We start from the raw sequence: 13,788 nt of genomic DNA, 5'->3' as shown, positions 1-13,788 counted from the left end.
ACACTAATAGACACACAAATTACACAGGGTTTTTATGGCTAAGTGTTTTGGTGTTTCCTAGCCCCAGTACTGACTTGAGCATCGGAGTGCAAACGACCTCTAGGGCGCCCTTTGTCTTTGCAGTTTTAGGTGTTTGACCAACGAAAGTCACGAACGAAGGGAGAGAGAATTGGTTGTGTGATCGTCGTAGACATACGAAGGCAATCTAGTCAACCGGTAGGAACATGAACTAAATGTTTTCAACTTGTTATTTTCGCTATTAATTGATTGAAACACTTATGATAACTTTGTAAAACAATTTAATGTGTTCAAATTGTGTTTTGATATGCTTATTAGAGATGACAAATACAATCTATGGTTTTAGAACCTAGAAAACAATAAGAAAATGAATGTTGTGTATAATAATAGTTTAAAAGTATCTTAACTATTGAAAACAAGTGTATTACTTAACTAAATGTTTTCAAATTGTTCTTTTCACTATTAATTGATTGAAAACACTTATGATAACTTTGAAAAACAATTTAATGTGTTAAAATTGTGTTTTCATATGCTTATTAGAGATGGAACGTAAAATCTAAGGTTTTAGAACCTAGAAAACTATAAGAAAGTGCATGTTGTGTATAGTAAAAGTTTAAAAGTATATTCACTATTGAAAACAAGTATACTGCTTAACTAAATGTTTTCAACTTGTTCTTTTCGCTAATAATTGATTGAAAACACTTATGATATCTTTGAAAAAATATTTCATGTGTTTAAATTGTGTTCTGATATGCTTAATAGGGATGTCGCATACAATCTAAGTTTTTAGAACCAAGAAACCTATAAGAAAGTGAATGTTGTGTATAATAATAGTTTAAAAGTATCTTAACTATTGAAAACAAGTGTACTACTTAACTAAATGTTTTCAACTTGTTCTTTTCGCTATTAATTGATTGAAAACAGTTATGATATCTTTAAAAAACAATTTCATGTGTTAAAATAATGTTTTTATATGTTTAATATAGATTTCATTTACAATATAAGGTTTTATAATCTAGAAAACTATAAGAAAGTGAATGTTGTGTATAATAATAGTTTAAAAGTGATCCGGTTGGTCATCGGTTTAGAGTGACATTAGCGACTGATGGCCACGTGGGCCGTTCTTAGCGGGACAGGTGGGCCAGGGAAGCTGATGTGTCTTGAAGAGGGTGGTCAGGCGGAGATCGGTGGTCAGGCGGAGATCGGTGGTCAGGCGGAGATCGGTGATCAGAGGGGATGCGCGATCGTCGTCCAGATGAGCCACGAGGCTTGTCGGCCGTCGTGTCACACGCAGTTGAGCCAGGAACGAGTGGGGATTCCCGGTGAGAGCGTTGCATGCGAGCCTCGTGTGGCAGAGTATCAGAGATCAGAGAGGTTATGCGTTCTACGGTACCATGCATTAGAGTGGTCTAAGGGAGCTACCAGTCGGTCGGTGATTGAAGCTCTCTTAGCCCATAACATGCATGGGACAGAACAGAGGTGATCGTTCACGCGATAGGTAATACTTGGTATGCGCGCTTGTCCAAGTCGCACCTGGTACTCACGCTGAGGCTGCACGAGACATCCAATGAAAGAAACACGCTAAGTTACTTCGTACGCGAATAACTTGGGCGCGCGACAGGGTATATAAAGGCGTTCCACGCTCATAGCGAAGGTACGTTTTTCATACTGGCAAGTGACTAGTTTTACACAGAGAGAGAGAAAGGGAGAAGCACAGAGTGCACGAGTCTCACCGAGATTCTAAGTACACAGTTCTTTGGTGGTCTTGTTTACTGACTTGAGCGTCGGAGTGCAATCGGCCGCTAGAGGCGCCATTTGTGGTGTTTTCGCAGGTTCGCTCGGAGCTAGTTGGAACGTACTTGTAGAAGACAGAGTTTGAGGTGGCGAGACCTTCAACGAGCAAGTCACCTGCAAGATCATTTGGCGCCCACCGTGGGGCCCGTGTGAATTTGTGATCCCATCCACTGTGCTGTTAGATTTCGTGTGTTCTTGAGATTCTTTGCTGAAAGAATGAGGAAGACAAGGCAAACTTCACCCGCGCCATCAGCTGAAGAGGGAGCTGTGACAATGGCGCAAGTCTTGGAGATAATGCGAGCGCTACAAGATGATGTGGCGGCATCAAGAGTGGAGCAAGAAAGGATGCAAGCGGACTTGGCTGCATCGCAGGGCAGGAATTTAGAATTAAACCGGGTTAACGAAGAATTGCGCAAGACTTTACAGGCGCAGAAAGAGCGGGTGGCGGAGGAAGGAGTGGCGCCGCCCCCGTCTCCCCCCAGGATCTTTCCCATGCCTTTCTCATCTGAGATCATGGGTTCAGTAGTGCCACCAAGCTTGGTGGGGGTGAAGGCCTCGTTTACAGGGGTGGAGGATCCAGAAGCGCACCTGACGGCGTTTCACACACAGATGATGCTTTCTGGAGGCTCAGATGCAGTATAATGCAAATTGTTCATGAGCACCCTGAGCGGGATTGTGCTGGAGTGGTTCGTGAGCCTACCAGATGGCCACATCACTTCGTTTCAACAATTCTCGAAGCTGTTCATGGAGTAGTATATCGTGAACAGGGCACCTCCAGTGGTGTCGTATGACCTGTTTGACGTCTGCCAGAGCCAAGGCGAGTCCCTCTGGGACTATCTCAGCCGTTTTGGGGCCCAAGTGGTAAGGCTGCCTAGCAAGGATGAGGACATGCTGGTGCATGCGTTCAAGAAGGGGGTTCTGGCGGGCCCTTTCAGTGAATCTTTAATCAGGAATCGCCCCAGCACCTTCACGAGGATTAGGCGTCGTGCTGTGACGCATATCGCTGCAGAAACAGCAGTGTCTGAGAAGAGGGAGAGCACGATCCCTACCATGTCGCGCGCAGGACCGAGCAGGACTCAGCAGCCGATGAGGGTGCATGAGGCCAAAGAAGGGAATAAGGCTCAAAGGAAACCTCGCCCTTACGAGCCTCGGAGGGACCAGAACAGGGGGCGCACGAGGGAGAGCAACGCGCCCCCCAGGTTTGATTTTGTTGTGGAATTGGCGGAGCTGATCGCTATTCCAGCCATAGCAGCAAGGCTCCGAGCTCCGGAGAAGACCGACAAGGTAAGCCTAAGCCCAACAAGGGGCCCAAGCCCATCAAGGGGTCCAAGCCCAACAAGGGGCCCAAGCCCAACGAATTACTAGGAGCATGGCAAGAGCTTTGGGACAAGAGTATAATAAAATGGCTCTTCTTATTTCTTTTGTAGAATAGGGGTGTGGATGTAATAAAAAGGTGTAAGTAGTAAGGGAGTCTAGGGGGGAGTGTAGATAGGAGCTTAGGAGGTGCCAAACTAGGAAGGAAAGTCACACTTCCTTCATTGTCTAGATTGGCGTCGAATTTCATTGCATTTGTGTGCCATTTAGCTTGCATTTTCAGCACCTCATAGGCTATAAATAAGGTGCTTCTCCTTGTATTTTTGAGATTGGAATTTTATAGTAGAGAGACTATACTCAAATTTGGAGAGAAATTGTGAGTTTTGAGTCTTCTTCTTCTTTGCCTTATCTTGTGAGCTATGGTGAGCTTCAAGTGGTGTGAATGGCTTCTTCCAATTCTCAAAATCCAGCAAGCATCTTCTTATAAGTGTTCTTCTTCCTTTTCTTCAATTTTCCATTCGGTAGTTTTAATTCCCAGTGATTTCCTTCATTTTCTACCGTTTACATTTACTTTTCCAGCTTTGTTCTTTGTTTCTTTTCGGTTCAGTAGCTAGCTTTTCAATTCTGTCCAATTTTTAATTCTTGTTCTTCATTCCTTGTGTTTTGATTCCATTTGACAATACATGGACTTCCATATGAGTCTTGGTTGGTGCTAAGTTTTGGTGAGTTCTTGAATTAGAACATTGATCCAATTCTAAAGTAAAGTGCCTTTCAAATCCAGCTCAAGTTGCTCCTAAAAATGTCAAGAATCATGTGTTCTTGTAGTTACATTCACATCATGTGGTGTGAATTTCATCCGGCTTATGGCCACCCACTCCATACGTGCTTGGCGCTGGGGCACCAACTCGTGGAGCTGGTGAAGGGTGGCTTTCTGAACGATTACTTGCGGGAGACACAAGGTGATCGAGCATCAGGAGCACCAGCGGAGGATCCGCAGCACGAAGTGCCGGTGCACATGATCGTGGGAGGTTTCTCTGCAGGAGGATGTACGGCCTCTCAGAGAAAGAAGTACGCGCGATCGGTGATGGCAGTCGACTCGGTGGAGGAAGATCACTCCCCTGACGTCGACATTGTTTTCACCAAGGCAGATCTCCAGGATGTTGTGCCCCACAACAACAATCCAATTGTTATCTCCCTCGTCACGGCAGGGAGGAGGGTGCACAGGGTCCTAGTGGACCAAGGAAGCTCGGCAGACGTAATGTTCTGGCCGACGTTCAGCAAGCTGCAGTTGTCTCCTGACCATCTGAAGTTGTACCCGGGGTGCTTGTATGGCTTCGCAGGGGACCAGGTGGAGGTGTGAGGCTACGTAGAGCTGAGGACTACTTTCACGGATGGTGTCGTGGCCCGCACCGAGAAAATCAAGTACTTGGTGGTCAATGCCCCATCCGCTTACAACATACTGTTGGGAAGGCCGACGCTCAACAGGTTGGGGGCCGTACTATCGACGAGGCACATGAAGCTAAAGCTGCCATCGATGGAGGGGGTGGTGATCACTATTAAATCAGACCAAAAGTTGAGATCGGGGGAAAAAAGTTCAAGCTGGGTGGACCGCTCAGCGAGGACGCGCGACGGCAGATCTCCGGGGTGATCGAGAAGAACATGGATGCGTTCGCATGGTCAGCCTCAGACATGCCAGGCATTGACTCGGACTTCCTCTGCCATAGCCTGGCGATGGACCCTCAGGTCCGACCGGTGCGCCAAAGGAGGAGGAAGTTAAATGAGGAAAGGAGGCAGGTGATCCACGAGGAAACCCACAAACTCTTGGCTGCGGGGCATATAAGAGAAATCCAGTACCCAGAATGGCTGGCCAATGTGGTGCTGGTGAAAAAGTCAAACGGCAAGTGGAGAATGTGCGTGGATTTCACCGACCTCAACAAGGAATCCCAAGGACTCCTATCCCCTGCCCAGCATTGACGCCCTGGTGGATAGCGGGTCAGGATGTCAGCTTATGAGTTTCTTGGATGCATTTTCGGGCTACAACCAGATCAGGATGCACCCGTTGGACGAGTGCAAGATCGCGTTCATGACCGAGCGGTCTTGTTACTGTTATAAGGTAATGTCGTTCGGGTTGAAGAATGCAGGAGCCACCTATCAGAGGTTGATGGATAGGGTGCTCTCGCAGATGCTGGGGAGGAACGTCCAGGCTTACGTCGATGACATGGTGGTGACCTCACGGGGGAAGGAGCAACATGCCACTGATCTGGAGGAATTATTTACAACAATCGCCAAGTACGGGTTGAAGCTTAACCCAGATAAATGTATTTTTGGCGTGGAAGCGGGGAAGTTTCTAGGTTTCCTCTTAACAGAGCGGGGGATTGAGGCGAATCCCGAGAAATGTGCGGCGATCATGACAATGAGGAGCCCAGCGTCGGTGAAGGAGGTGCAACAACTCACTGGTCGGCTGGCAGCATTGTCGCGATTCATGTCCGCTGGAGGGGAGAAGGGCCATCCTTACTTCCAATGTCTCAAGCGGAATAGCATGTTCGTTTGGACTGAAGAATGTGAGGAGGCATTCGTTAAGCTTATGGAATATTTGGCAAGCCCGCCAGTGCTGTGCAAGCCACAGGTGGACGCCCCTCTTCATTTGTACTTTGTTGTAACGGAGAGGGCGGTTAGTTCAGTTCTGGTCCAAGAGCAAGACCAGGCCCAGAGACCTATTTATTTTGTAAGTAAGGTGCTGCAAGGTCCTAAAGTAAGGTATCAAGCCATGGAGAAGGCAGCCCTGGCGGTGGTGTTCTCGGCGAGGCGGCTACTTCACTACTTCCACAGCTTCACGGTCGTAGTGATGACTGATCTCCCCATCCAGAAGGTGCTGAAGAAGCCAGATGTAGCCGAGAGAATGGTGAAATGGGTCGTAGAGCTATCTGAGTTCGATATCAGATACGAGCCCCGAGGACCGATCAAGGAGCATGTCTTTGCGGACTTCGTCGTCGAGTTGTCGTCGGGCGCTGCGCCATCGGAGGGCTCGGCTTTCCGATGGGTCTTGTCGGTGGATGGATCCTCCAACCAACAGGGGAGTGGCGCGGGGGTTATCCTGGAAGGCCCAAACAGAGTGCTGATCGAGCAGTCTCTGCGTTTCGCCTTCAAAGCCAGCAACAACCAGGCGGAGTACGAGGCCCTGATCGCCGGTATGTTGTTGGCAAGAGAGATGGGAGCGAGAAGATTAATGGCCAAAACCGATTCCCTGTTGGTCACCGGGCAAGTAACGGGAGAGTTCCCGGCCAAAGACCCACAGATGGCGGCATACCTGGAGTATGTGAACACCTTGAAGGTGTCCTTTGCAGAGTTTGAGTTGATCCACCTGCCGAGAGAACAAAATGCCAGAGCCGACTTGCTCGCCAAGCTAGCCAGCTCGGGCAAAGGGGGAAGGTAGAGGACCGTCATTCAGGAGACGTTGAAGGTGCCTCGCACATTCGTAACAGAAAACCAGGTGTTGCAGGTGTGCAAGTCGTATGAGCGTGTAGCGATCGGTCATCGGTCTCTCACTCAAGAAACCTTGAGAGCGCCGAGAGTGAGAGCGCGACTGATCACATCCGACGAGGTGATGGAAGTTGACGCTGCTGGAAGGGATGACACGTGGATAACGCCGTACCAGCGGTATTTGGCGGATGGGGTGCTCCCGCTGGAGCCAACGGAGGCAAAGAGGATAAAGAAAAGCTCGAGCAAATTCACTCTCATCGATGGGGATCTCTTCAGGTTCTGGTTCACCGATCCGGTGTTAGTGTGCGTGCACAGGGAGCAGTGCATGAGGATTATGTCAGAGCTCCACGAGGGAATATGTGGGAGCCACGTCGGCGGTCGCGCCTTGGCGGGTAGAGTTCTCCATGCAGGGTACTATTGGCCAACGCTGAGGGAAGATTGTGTGGGCTATGCTCAGCGTTGCAAGTAGTGCCAGCAACACGCAGATTGGCACAAGGCGCCCCCTGAGGAGCTGAGGTCGACTCGTAGCCCCTGGCCGTTCCACACTTGGGGAATCGACATCTTGGGACCATTTCCCCTTGCGATCAGGCAGATGAAGTTTCTGATCGTCGCCATCGAATATTTCACGAAGTGGGTGGAGGCAGAGCCGGTCGCGCAGATCACCTCTCACAAGGTTCAACAGTTTGTGTGGAAAAATGTCGTGTGCCGTTTCGGAGTGCCCAAGCGTTTGGTTTCTGACAATGGCACCCAGTTTACGAGTCACCAACTGAGGAACCTGTGCGAGGAGGTGGGGATACAGCAGGTGTTCGCCTCGGTAGAACACCCTCAAACGAACATGCAGGTAGAGTCGTTCAACCGAGTACTGCTCAGAGGGCTCAAGAGAAGGTTAGAAAATGCCAAGGGAACGTGGGCGGAAGAAGTTCCCAGGATCGTGTGGGCCTATCACACCACTCTGTAATCTAGCACCCATGAGACACCTTTCAGCTTGGTCTATGGGTCAGACGCTATGATCCTTGTGGAGATACAAGAAAATTCACCAAGATTTCTGAATTTTGTGGCCGAGAAGTCCAACGAGGGGAGAAAGGTGAACTTAGACCTTTTGGACGAGGTACGAGAAGAAGCCAGAGTCAGTGCTGAAGCTGTGAAGAGAAGGGTGAAACGAAGGTACAACTCCAAGGTGAGGTTGAGGCAGTTCCAGGAGGTAAATCTGGTGATGAGAAAGGCGCATCAGCACGAGATAGAAAACAAGTTGTCCCCCAAGTGGACCGGCCCGTTCAGAGTAGTGGAGACGTTGGAGAACAACGCTTATCGGCTGGAGACCTTGGATGGAGGGGCGATCCCCAGAACGTGGAACGCCACGCACTTGAAACTCTATTTTAGTTTAAAATTGTAGAGTAGCCGCGCTTTTGCGCCAGTACAAACAATTTGAACAAGTTCAAGGGGGCACCCTTTTCCCAGAAATAAAAAGAGGTTATCAGTATAAAAGTTTGCAAAGTTTTAAAGCTAAAATCCTCCTCGCCCCAGGCGCGAGCGCAGGTGATCGGTTAGGCCTCCCTCGCCCCAGGCGCGAGCGTGGGCAACCGGTTCAAAGTCCTCCTCACCCCAGGTGTGAGTGCAGGCAGCTAAGGTTCGAAACGCCAGTGGCGCTAGTGGGCCCAAAAAGGGAAAGGAAGGATTCGAGAAACGCCTTTGCCCAAGGGACATAGCGTCAATATTGGCTCAGTAGAACTCTTAGTCAAACCCCTTCTCACCCCAGGAGTGAGAAGGTGGGAGCACCACCCGAGGTTCTAAGGGTCGATGGCCTTGGGGCAGGTAAGAGGGGTTGTCGAGAAACACTCTTCCTCCAGACAGGGCATCACCCTAAACCGATCGGCGTGGGAGTCCTCTATGCACTTAGCGCTGGAGCGACACGAAATCTAGAAAGGTATAAGGAGAAAGGCAGAGGCGCGATGACTAGTTGATGGTTGGTTATGGTACCCTGGTCGGTCATCGGATATAGCGTTGTTTAAGAAGTTTTAGACAAGTTCTTATGCGATAGACCGAAGCAGGCAAAGCCACGCCAAGAACGATCATCGAGCGTTGTTAGAAGCGGTCAAGGACAGAAATAGAAAGTGCGAGGGAGGTTCGCGCTAAGTCCGAATAAGTTAGCAACTATAAACATGCATAGCGAGAGATGAAAGAGATACACGGCAGTAAGAAGAAAGAACGCACTAAATATATGCAGTAAAGAGTTCTTATGTTCAAAAATTTATACAAGGAAAAGAAAAGGCGAAAGCTGTAGATGATCAGGGACAAACGACCTTGTCGTCCACCACCTCAAATTCTATGGATAGCTGGGAGCGGTCGACCTCTGGGAAAGCGCACTTGAGTTGCTCGAGGGCAAATTTAAAACCCTCAGCGAAAGTATCAGCCGCCTCTTCCCAGAGCTTGGCCTTCTCAGCCTCGAACCCAGCTTTGTTGGTCTCGAGCACAACCTTCTCGGTGATCAGGGTGGCGATGGCCGACTCGGCTTCTTTGAGCCTCTGATCGCTCGCAGCAAGAGCCTCCACCAAATTCGCATTCTGTTGGCGCATGTAGGCGTTCTCAGCCTCAAAATGGAGGGTCTTACCAGTGGTCTCAAACAGTTCGAAATCAAGGGCGGAGACAGCATCCCCCATCAGCATTTCAGTTTTGATAGTCTCTTGGACTTGCTGGGCACACGCCAGTTTGGTTTCCTCCAACATGTCCTTCAGCATGTCGTTGGTGTCTTGCAAAGCCTCATAGTCACTTTGAAGCAACTCCTGTTGGCTGAGCAGCTCCTTCACCTTACCCTCCATCTTTTCAAGGCGGCGATGTTGTGTGGAGAATTCCAGAGAGAGCACCATCTGACGAGCTAACTAGAGGTCCACCTCGTTGGCACTCCACTGGACTAGCTCGCGATTCTGGATCAGTTGTTTAGTCAATCGGAGAACCCTGGTAAGCCCCTCAGAGGTGGAACCCGCTGCTTGGAAAGAACTCTCGCCACCACCCTCGGTTGTGGTGGCAGAGTCTTGAGGGCACGGTGATGGTAGGGGGCAGAGTCTCCGCGGGCTCCCCGCTGCTTGAATCGATGGGGGTGACTTTGCTGAGGGCGGGAAGGGAGGGGGGGCTGGTGAAGGAGGGCGCTCAGGGGAGGCCTGTGCTTGAGGGATCGGATTAGCATCTCCCTCCAGGCTCTCAACTCCCCTTTTTCTTCGTTGGACCAGGGGGGACCCAGAGCTTTCCTCTTCGATAGATATAACGGTGGTGGGAGCCTTCACCAACCGTTTTCTCTTCTTGTCACCCCTAGTCTCACGCCCTTCAGCTGGCGCGACCGAGATGGGGGAAGCGGGAATGGGCTCGACGATCGCCTCCACTTCAGAAGACGCCTCGGCGGCTCGTCGACTCCTGGCTAGAGCGAGCAGCCTCTGACGTCTTTCCTTATCAGAAGTCATCTCTGCATCAGTCCAACATGGCAAAGGGTTAGCATGCAAAGGCTCAAGAAAGCAGAAAGATAGTTAGCAAATGCATGTATGAGGGGTATGTTGGACAAGTGCGAGGTCGCATGCCCATGGAAGTGGCAGGTGAAAGGGAGGAAGAGGAGACAAACCAATGTATTTTTTGAGCTTTTCAGCATCGAACTCGTGCTTGATAAGGGTGGAAGAGCCAAATTTGGCGCCCAAGCTCGAGAGGAGGCCGCACAGCTCGCGCTCGTATGGGGCCATGTCCACGCTCGAGGAGAGACCTGCTCTGGGTGTCCTCAGCGTGTCCAAACACCTGGGGCAAAAAATCGCGCTTTGGTGCCCACGCCCATGAAGAAGCCTATACAACAGTGTCGTATCAACCATGGGGTGTCTAAAACAGCAAAGCAACTTAGCCCTTGATATGCCCACGCTCGAAGGAAACGCCCCCTGCCACTTCCTCGGGAGGTGTCTAAACATCAGACACCGGGGCTAGCTATTCATACCTGAGGAGGGGGCGTCCCGAAGGAATCCCTTAACCCTTGCTCAGGGACTTGGCACCCGGATTTCAACTTATATCTTAACATCTGACAATGAGGCTAGCTATTCATACCTGAGGAGGGGGCCTCCCGAAGGAATCCCTTAACCCCCGCTCAAGGACTAGGCGCCCGGATTTCAACTTATATCTCAACGTACCTGTCGTCTTGATCTGTGGGTATGAGCATGCGCTCCAGCTACTTGCTCTGAATTTTGATGTTTGCTTCCTTTCCTGGCGGCGCCTACACCGGGCGATGTCTTAACTTGGCAACGCCTCCTCTTGGCGACGCCTCATATTTGGCGACGCCTCACCCTGGCGACGCCTCATCATGGCAACGCCTCCTCTTGGCGACGCCCACGCCTGGCGATGCCTTGATTTTTTTACTTGAGTTTCTTTAATCTTTGATCTTACATCGCATGAGAGGGAAAAGCTGAGACATAGTTTTCTTGAACCTCTTTTCCTTTATTAAGGTGACCTCATTAAAAAACCCCTTAGAGGGAAAAAAGAGTGTTCCCGTTACAATTCAACTGAAATAAAAATTTAAATTTGCCGCATTCCAGCTACGTGGGATGGTGCTCCCTTCTAGAGTCTCTAAATTGTACGAACCTTTTCCCTTGGCTTTGGTTACTCTGAAGGGTCTGGTCCACTTGGGAGACAACTTGTTCTCCAACTCGTAAGGATGAGCCTTCCTCATGACCAGGTCGCCAACTTGGAATTGCCGCAACTTCACCTTAGAATTGTACTGATGCTCTACTCTTCTCTTCACGGCTTCAGCCTTTATCCTTGCTTCCTCTCTGGCCTCATCCTATAGGTCTAGATTTACCCTTCTTTCCTCATTGGATTCTTCCGTCACAAAGCTTAAGAAACATGGAGAACTCTCGTGGATCTCTACTGGGATCATAGCATCTGACCCGTATACTAGGCTGAATGGCGTCTCCATGGTGGAAGATTGAGGCGTGGTGTGGTACGCCCACACGATCCTTGGTACTTCTTCTGCCCACGCCCCTTTAGCCTTCTCAAGCCTTCGCTTCAATCCCCTCAACAAAACTCTATTTGTTGACTCTACCTGTCCATTCGTCTGGGAGTGTTCAACTGATGCGAACACCTGCTTCATTCCCACTTATGCACACAGCCTCCCCAACTGTTGGCTCGCAAACTGAGTGCCATTATCTGAGATGAGACGCCTTGGCACCCCGAAACGACACACAATGTTCTTCCAAACAAAGTGTTGTACTTTGTGTGCAGTGATTTGTGCCACTGGTTCTGCCTCTATCCACTTCGTGAAGTACTCGATGGCGACTATCAAATACTTCATTTGCTTATCGCCAGGGGAAAAGGCCCCAGAATATCAATTCCCCATGTGTGGAAAGGCCATGGGCTGTAAATCTATCTCAGCTTCTCTAGAGGTGCCTTATGCCAGTCTGCATGCATCTGGCATTGCTTGCATCGCTGGGCGTATCTTACACAATCCTCCCTCATTGATGGCCAATAAAACCCTACGCGAATCACCTTGGAAGCTAATGATCTTCCCCTTACGTGACTTCCGCAAATCGCTTCGTGAAGCTCTGACATGTTCCTCGTACACTCATCGCCACTCACACATGTCAGGATTGGGTGCATGAACCCATGCCTAAATAGCACTCCATCAACGAGGGTGTACCTTGTAGAGTTCTTCTTTATCTTCTTCCCTTCTCCAGGCTCTGCTGAGAGAATTTTATCTGCAATGTATCACCTATAAGGCGTCATCCACGTGTCGCCTTCCTCCAAGGCGCATACATGCACACCCTTTCCTCCTTCGGGTGAGGCCGCGTAGGTGTTGATGCGGGGTGCCCTCGCCGTATCTTGAATCAAAGAGCGATGGCTCCTTGGCTTTCCTCTAGTCGCGCTAATGTGAAGGACATCCACCCTGTTGTCTGCCATGAAGTTTCACGGCGTTTTGAGCATCTCTTGGATGACTATCCTCTGCCTTCCCCCCTTGCTTGAGCTGGCCAGCTTGGCAAGCAGGTCAGCTCTGGCATTTTGTTCTCTAGGGACATGCACCAGCTCAAACGTAGTGAAGGCTCCCTTCAACATTTCGACGTACCTCAAGTACGCAGCCATATGCGGATCCTTTGCCTGGTACTCCCCTATTACTTGTCCTGTGGCCAACTGGGAATCACTCTTCGCCAAGAAGCTTTGAGCGCCCATTTCTTTGGCCAACAGCATCCCCGCAATCAGCGCCTCGTACTCTGCTTGGCTATTGCTTGCCTTGAAGGTGAAGCATAAGGCTTGCTCGATCAACACTCCGTTAGGCCGCTCCAAGATTATTCTAGCGCCACTCCCCTGCTGGTTGGAGGACCCATCCACCGAGAGCATCCACTGTAACCCTAACTCCATCTCCTGAGGGTCTCCTCCTGGTGAGAGTTCTGCCACGAAATCTGCATAGACTTGCCCTTTGATGGATCCCCTGGGTTCATACTGGATGTCAAACTCTGACAGCTCCACTGCCCAACAAACCATCCTCCCAGCTACATTCGGCTTCTGAAGTACTTTTTGGATGGGGAGATTCGTCATCACCACCAACTAATGTCGCCTTCTCCAGTGATTGGTACCTTAATTCTGGGCCTTGCAAGGCCTTGCTTACGAAGTAGATGGACCTCTGCACTTGGTCTTGCTCCTGAACTAGCACAGAGCTGATGGCCCACTCTGTTACTGCAAAGTATAATCGAAGGGGGGCGGATAAAGTATAATCGAAGGGGGGCGTCCGCCCGTGGCTTGCAAAGCACAGGTGGCGTTGCCAGGTACTCCATTAACTTGAGGAATGCTGCTTCACACTTATCTGTCCATGCAAAACGACTATTCCTCTTTAAGCACTGGAAGTAGGGGTGGCCCTTCTCTCCTCCAGCAGAGACAAACCTTGACAGGGCCGCCATCCTCCTAGTCAATTGCTGAACTTCTTTAACTGATGTTGGGCTCCTCATGGCGATCATAGCTGCACACTTATCAGGGTTCGCCTCTATTCCCCTCTCACTCAGCATAAATCCCAAGAACTTCCCTGCTTCCACGCCAAAAACACACTTTTCTGGGTTTAGTTTGAGGCGGTACTTTGATATGGTAGCAAACAGCTCTTCCAGATCCGCTGCGTGCTGCCTTCTCTGGTGCAAAGTCACCACCATGTCATCTACATAGGCTTGCACGTTCCTTCCC

At 49.9% G+C, this 13,788-nt stretch overlaps 2 protein-coding genes across 2 annotated transcripts; one reads left to right on the top strand and one right to left on the bottom strand.

The window, feature by feature from the left end:
* The first annotated feature begins 6,730 nt into the window (after positions 1 to 6,730).
* LOC137825246 (uncharacterized) lies at positions 6,731 to 7,075 on the top strand. The gene has a single exon (XM_068630920.1). It carries the CDS (start codon positions 6,731 to 6,733, stop codon positions 7,073 to 7,075), a length of 345 nt encoding a protein of 114 aa, XP_068487021.1.
* A 5,453-nt stretch (positions 7,076 to 12,528) lies between these two features.
* LOC137825245 (uncharacterized) lies at positions 12,529 to 13,155 on the bottom strand. The gene has a single exon (XM_068630919.1). It carries the CDS (start codon positions 13,153 to 13,155, stop codon positions 12,529 to 12,531), a length of 627 nt encoding a protein of 208 aa, XP_068487020.1.
* Between the last annotated feature and the right edge of the window lie 633 nt (positions 13,156 to 13,788).

The sequence above is a fragment of the Phaseolus vulgaris genome, chromosome 8 (genome assembly GCF_000499845.2).
Source record: "Phaseolus vulgaris cultivar G19833 chromosome 8, P. vulgaris v2.0, whole genome shotgun sequence".
NCBI lineage: Eukaryota > Viridiplantae > Streptophyta > Magnoliopsida > Fabales > Fabaceae > Phaseolus > Phaseolus vulgaris.
The sequence above is the reverse complement of the archived record's forward strand: the minus strand, read 5'-3'. Positions and strand labels throughout refer to the sequence as shown.

Bases quoted from the DNA above. Each gene is read 5' to 3' on its own strand.
- LOC137825246 (XM_068630920.1), top strand. From the start codon at position 6,731: ATGGAAGTTGACGCTGCTGGAAGGGATGACACGTGGATAACGCCGTAC.
- LOC137825245 (XM_068630919.1), bottom strand. From the start codon at position 13,155: ATGACGAATCTCCCCATCCAAAAAGTACTTCAGAAGCCGAATGTAGCT.